The sequence below is a fragment of the Cuculus canorus genome, chromosome 1 (assembly GCF_017976375.1).
Source record: "Cuculus canorus isolate bCucCan1 chromosome 1, bCucCan1.pri, whole genome shotgun sequence".
Lineage (NCBI taxonomy): Eukaryota > Metazoa > Chordata > Aves > Cuculiformes > Cuculidae > Cuculus > Cuculus canorus.
Genome location: NC_071401.1, coordinates 88,810,964 through 88,817,448, shown reverse-complemented (window position 1 = coordinate 88,817,448; position 6,485 = coordinate 88,810,964). Strand labels below are relative to the sequence as shown.

General features: G+C 46.8%; 1 protein-coding gene across 4 annotated transcripts; it reads right to left on the bottom strand.

Moving 5' to 3' along the window:
• Positions 1 to 3,828: 3,828 nt before the first annotated feature.
• On the bottom strand, positions 3,829 to 6,237 carry MID1IP1 (MID1 interacting protein 1). Of its 4 annotated transcripts, none has more exons than XM_054056819.1 (2): positions 6,084 to 6,193; positions 3,829 to 5,634 (listed from the first exon to the last, which is right to left on the bottom strand). In XM_054056819.1, exon 2 carries the CDS (start codon positions 5,520 to 5,522, stop codon positions 5,028 to 5,030), a length of 495 nt encoding a protein of 164 aa, XP_053912794.1. In that variant the 5' UTR covers positions 5,523 to 5,634; positions 6,084 to 6,193; the 3' UTR covers positions 3,829 to 5,027. The 4 variants fall into 4 exon arrangements, with proteins under 4 accessions (XP_053912794.1, XP_053912795.1, XP_053912796.1 ...); XM_054056820.1 differs by lacking the exon at positions 6,084 to 6,193 and adding an exon at positions 5,910 to 6,044 and having other exon boundaries at positions 3,829 to 5,631; XM_054056821.1 differs by lacking the exon at positions 6,084 to 6,193 and adding an exon at positions 5,836 to 5,905 and having other exon boundaries at positions 3,829 to 5,631.
• Positions 6,238 to 6,485: the final 248 nt, after the last annotated feature.

Genomic DNA, 6,485 nt, shown 5'->3' with positions numbered 1-6,485 from the left:
GTGAAAATTCCCAATTCCCTTTCTCCCTCCCCACCACAGTATGATCTGGAGGAAATCCCTGAAGGAAAGCTTCACCTTGCATCCCTCTTCTCACTCCAGCATGTATGCCAATGACCAAACAGCAAGCACACAGTAAGGGGGCTGCTGTGCTACAATCTGAATCATGACTTTAGGTGCTCTGCCCATCTTCTTAGTTCAAACAAAGATGAAAAAGGAGATGCACTTAAAAGGGCTCAGCTAGTCTTAAGTAGCATGTCTGTGCCTGTGGGACATCAACTCTTTTGTTTGTAACCCAAGCTGATGAGGTAAAACAGGCCAGAACAAAAAGAAATACTTCTATTAGAATCAGACGTATGTAGATAAACGTGATAAAAAGATACAACACTTTAATTGATAGTATGACAAACCTTACAAACATCACAAGGTAAGCTCATTTACTGCTTTGTAATTTAATACAGAGGCACCTGTTTTCCTTCTAAGCTCTCCAAGCTTTTTCTGTGCCATCTCTTCCAGAACAAATTTCAAAAGCACAAAAACTAGAAAGTGTTTTCCTCATTCCATCACTCCAGGTCAAATAAGAATGAGTGGGTTTGAAAGGAGAAGGCATATTTTATAGAGTGTTAATTCTGGCAGTTGGCTACCAACAAAAAGATATACAATTACTGCACTCCTATTTGCAAATTTCCTTTTGGAAAGGAGTTTATAACTTCATTCCTTAGAACTAACTTTGAGCCAAACTTGTCATGCAAGCTGTGGTCTGGAAGGTAAATGATTTTGCAACATTAGAACTAAAGTAGATATTTCTGCTTGTTTAGAGGTGACAATAACAAATAACAGAAAAACGCATGCAAAGCTGAAACTGGTTTTGCAATTCTCACCTTCCTTGCACTTCCCTCAGATTTTATGACAGGTTATAACCCATCATGCTTTTCTTTTTTTTCTGTGTGTACTATCACCTAAGATCTTTGAGCTCTTTGGAATATAGTACCTAGCACACTGTTAGCAAGATATAAATAATAAAAAGATATAAAATTTAAAGATATAAACAATAAAAAGCAGTACTTCCAGACTATCCACTCCCATACTTGGTGCGTCAGGGAAGTCAGTCTGTGGGAGAAAATCACTGCAGACTTGCACAAAGAGATAAGCTGTGTACCAAACCCACAGGCGCAAAGAAGAGACACTTTCTATCCCTTTCTTTTTTTTTTTTTTTTTTTTTTTTTCCTGGCAGAACAGAGTGCAGAGCATAATTCCATAATAATGAGAACATAATACAACCTTCCATCTGGCCACTAACAGTAGTGCATCTTTCAGCAAAGGGAGTCTACTGATGACTCATATGTCTTGGTGCAAGAGCTGGAGGGAGGACTAACCACAAAATGCAGATATCTTCATCTATTTAAAACCTTCTGCAAAAAAAAAGAAAAGAAAAGCTTTCAGAGGGAAAGTACGAAGATGACAGCGTAGCTTGACTCAGCTTCATCTGCTCCCTTCCACCAAACCCTGACCAGGGCATGCCCATTGCAGCAGCAGCTTGTGCACTGGGAAGGAGGACGAAGAGAAAGCAATCCATCCAGCGCAAGAGACTGCAGCAGGTGGGCCTAGTCCAAGTGGGTGTCAAGATACTGATCATAATCAGGGCAAAAAAGATTTATTTATTATCCATTCAGGAAAGCAGTTAGCAGCCAAAGCAGCCTTTGAAAGACTGTTCTTCCCATGGAACTCACTCTCATCCCTGATGCCATTATTTTTATATGCATATATATACATGTCTTGAGACAAAACTTGGCTCTCACCTCTCCATTTCCTCTCCTATTCTTTTGTATACGCAGAAATAAGAGTTAACTTATAATGACATACACTGGGCACTTATATAGACTGATGCATCCCATGAGCAATACCCTTGAGGCTCCTTGGCTGTAACATACCTTCTACTGTAATTAATTTGTAAGTGCAAACTGTCCTGAATCTTATTATTTATTACTCTTCTAATGTCTGCCTTGCTCTATATTGAGTCTACTTCACTTAAGCAAGCTAAAAACAACTGCTTCTCACAGTACATGAGTAAATTCCTGGGGTTTGTGCATGTTTACAGTAGCTTGGCAAGTTATCTTTTGGTTCATGTGTGCCTTGGAGATAAAGCCACTTACAAAGTATTTGACATCATAAAGATACTTTTACATTAGATTGATGTCACTTGTCAATATCACTTACAAGTATCAGAGTCACTTTACCAGAGCAGACTAAAGGTTTGCTGAACCTGGTATCCAATCAAGGGCACTTAAAATGATCCAGTTCTTCAGAAGAAAATCTAAATCCTAGTAATAAACCTAAATGCATTATACAGCACTGCTCATGGAGATTTTTCCCAATTCAGCATCTAACATAGAAAAGTCTGTGCATTAAGACTCTGCAATCTCATCTTTGCTTACTGCAATGTCAGGAGCAAGCATTTATATAATTGCCTAACGACCCCACCTTTAGGACAAATGGTTTTCCACAGCAGCTAACAGCAAAGTCCCATCCCATGTCTTTTGCACAAGAAATACATCCCTGGTTGTATCTGCTAGGTTTTTCCTCCCTGCACAAGATCGCTTCCCTGATTCCAGAGCCTTAAACCTTTCCCATGACCTTGAAAAGGGGGAATCGTAGAGCAGCTCCCAAGTGGGAGGTGGCGGTGTCTCTTCTGCTGGTGTGAGCCTCAGCAGTTTTTGCTGCAGCTGAACTGGGATTACCCGGGCTGCTGGCAGCCATGTGGCTGCCCCACATGGGAGCCATGTGAAGCTCAGCGACTCCGGGTTAGTCACTCAGGCAAGGCAAACCCTTGAGTCACAGCATCACCCTGCCTCCTCTTTACCCAAAGCTTTACTTGTAAGGAAACGCCACTTTTGCTGCCAAACAGCACTAGTTTTTAGCTGCTTTTTCACCAAAACTTTTTTTCATCTTTTTTTTTTTTTAGATGCAAAGGGAACACATGTAGTATTCACGGTGATACTGCACTAACGTAATACTATTTTTCTAAAGTTACTCATAGTTCAAATCAGCACCACTTTTTTTCTCATGCAACATTTAAACAGTATTGCCTAAATACAAACCAGGAGAACTTACCAGGACTTCAAAAGGAATGCTGTTGAAACTGCATTAGCTGCTTTTGTCTGAGGTTTCACCAGCACTCCCAAGCAGAGATTGCAATGTGGTTTTCAGCCGGCTGAGCACAAGGCAGAAAGGAACCACGCAGCAGAACAGATTTTCCCCTCTTACCCTCACAACAAAACTTTACTGTCCAGCACAAGGCATCACATCTTTTTCAATACATTAGCTAAAACTGCAGTAAGATTGGTGAGCTGACATGTTAGGAAACCAGGGTAATCCCTCTCCTAGTTCCTGACTTTTTTCCTGGCGTCTTCCCAAGGAGGGAGGGGAAGAGAAGTTAAAAACATTATGGAGAGAACAAGCATTGCCAAGCCAAAAAATCATGCGGCCTAACAAAGTTTTTCTTTACCCTAGAAGGGAAAAGCCTTCTAAAACATCCATTTCAAAACACATGCAGGCTGATTGTTTTAACTACACAGACATCTGCCAATTAGTACCATGTTTACAGTGATCATGCTTTACTACAGTGTTCTAACAGTTGCCCTGAAAAACAAATGGCTACAGAGTATCTGAATTTAAGCAAAAACATCCTCAAAGCTGAGAGCAAAATTCTTCTGTTTTCAAAAGACAAAAACCCCCAACCACCAAACAAGCTCAAAATTTCATGGCAATAAAAAGGTGAAATATCAGTATAACTAGATGTCTACAAATTTAGCAATTCATTGCTTGGGAAGAAAACTTCATACATTCCATTATGGAAGGACACACATATTTATTAAATGGTTATCCTCTGTGATATGCACACATCATATTGTAATCAGTAAGTACACTTTTAATATTAGAACATGATATAGACCCAATTCCAAGGCACATTACTTCAGCAAATGAAAAAAATAACGCAGGGAGAAGGAAATCACTACAATTTGGGTAACATAAATCAAATTAATTCCTAATATCCAATGAGGGTTACAGAGGAAAGAAACCAATGCAAGAGATGGGGGAGGCAAGTATCCCAGACCTATTCAAAGGGAGAGAAAAAAAGAGCTCCCTACAGTACATTAAGATACTTCCCAAAAAAAGCAAGTCATTCCTAGGCTTTGCTCCAAGCTCCATGGCTGGATCTTCTCGGCTTTTGTTAAAGAGGCACTGACCTTCACGCCAGCAGTCACACAGAGCAACTGGACTGTCTGGTCGGGAACAGTTTACCAAAAAAACTCAGGCCATGTACAGCGCAGTTAATTCGGCCATTCATCCGCTTTAGACACGCAGAGTTATCATCACTACCTAATTGCTCCCTTTGGGGAAAAAAAAAAAAGGCACAAACCCCCCCTCTCTTGCACATTCAGAGATTTCTGTGTCTTGTAAGGCAGCTCTGGAAATAACTTAGCACAACAGAAGAATTCCAGATGTTAAAAGTATCGTTTAATTAAAGAAATGTATTTCATACTGAAAAGTTTAAAGTCACTTTTAGTTAGTACATTTGCATTTATTTTAGAATATACTCTACATCTGAATAAAAAAACTTTTAAATAAACTCCAGTACATGTACAACCGTGGGACCTGTCATCCGTCCCGCGACAGGCACACTCCTTAGCCCACTGTGGGTCCCCTCCCAGGTAAAGAGAAGCAATTTTATGCCAGTTTCGTTAAGTTCATCGGCTTGTGCAGAGCCTCCTTATTTATCTGCCAGCTCCGCCACCTCCTCGTACACGTAGGGGGGTTCGGGTTCCCCGCCCGGGGAGGCGCGGCAGCCGTGCAATACAAAAAGGAAAAGAAGAAAAGGAGCGGGGGACCAAAAAAAAAAAAAATTAATAAACTAGTATCGATTAATTTACATCTCTCTCTCGCTTGTGCGTTGGTAGAAAACCGGCTGCGGTCCCGAAGGGTGCAGGAAAGCCTGGGCGCCCCCTCGTCGCCCCTCTCCCCCCCGGCGCTCACTGCCCCCAGCTGCTGAATCCGATCTCCTGCTTGTATCTGTTGGTGAGGACGTTGGCCTTGCGGGTGAGCTTGGAGAGAACCGAGTGGAGTCCGCTGAGGTGGTAGTGGAACTGCTTCTCCAGGTCCTCCTCCCCCTCGCCCTCCTCGGCGGCCCCGCCGCCCAGCTTGTCCTTCTTGCGGGCCGCCTCCTCGCCCGCCGCCGGCTGCACCACGCCCCACTCGATGTCGTTACGGATGGACTTGAGCAGCATGTAGTGGCTGTACATGTCCCTGCGGGAGAAGTAGGCGCCGGGGTCGGCGGGCGGCAGGGCGGAGTCCCGCTGCGGGCACACGGCTCCCGCCGCGTCCAGCTCCTCCAGCAGCAGCGGCACGTCCCGCAGCAGGCTGGGCACCATCACCGTCTGGTCCATGTTGTTCACCGCGCCGATGAACCGGTTCATGGCGTTGAACAGGGAGTACTTCTGGCTGTACGAGTCGCAGATCTGCATCATGCCGGCGGGAAGAGCTCAGCCGGGGCAGGCTCGGACCGCGGGGCTCTTCCTCCTCCTCGCACCCGGCCGCCCTCCGCCGCGGGATTGGCTCAGCGGCTGCTAGCGAGTCCTGCTGGGAGCGGTGGCGGGTTAGGGGCTGCTGTCCCACCCTCCCCCCAGCCCGCCCTCCCGGACCATCCCATCACCTCCTCCCCCACCGCCTTTAACTGCTGCCCCATCCCCTTTCTGCAGGTTTCCCATCCCTTCTCTTCGCCTTCCCACCGTTCATCCTGCCTTCCGCTAGCGCCATCCCCTCCTCCTCCACCGCACCCACCTCTATCCGCGGCCCCTTCTCCTTTTCCTTCAGGTTTCCCGTCCTTTCTCTTCGCCTTCCCACCCCATCCTTGCCTTCCGCCGGCTCCCTTTGCTATGCCGCTCCCCTCCGTGTAAAAAAAGAGGCAGAATGCGTGCGCGCCTCCTCCTCCTCCCCTGCATCTCCTCCCAGGAGCGGAGCCTGGGGAAGGCAGCCGCAGCTAAATGAGAATCCAAGCAGTTCCCAGCCGAGGGGAAGAAGGCACCCACCGTGCTCCGGAGCCGCTCCCCGCCGCGATGTCAGCCCGCCGCCACCCGTGGCCGCGCTCCCATCCCCGGCGCTGTATTTATAGAGCCTATCTTCAAACAAGGTGTTCCCCAGTGCCACCCCCCGCGCCGACACGGCAGATAAAGCCGCGCCGGCTCCGCCTCTCGCCCCGCACCGGGGGAGGGCAGGGCGGCGGGGAGGGCGCAGCCCCGGTCCCCGAGCATCCCCGCTTCCCGACTATCGCACTCCTCCAGCATCTCCGCTTCTCCAGCGCCCCAGCTCCCCGACCACCGCGCTCCTCCAGCATCCCTGCTTCCTGAGCATCCCCTCTTCCCGACCACCGCGCTCATCCAGCATCCCTGCTTCCAGACCATTTCGTTCCCCGAGCATCCCCACTCCTCGAA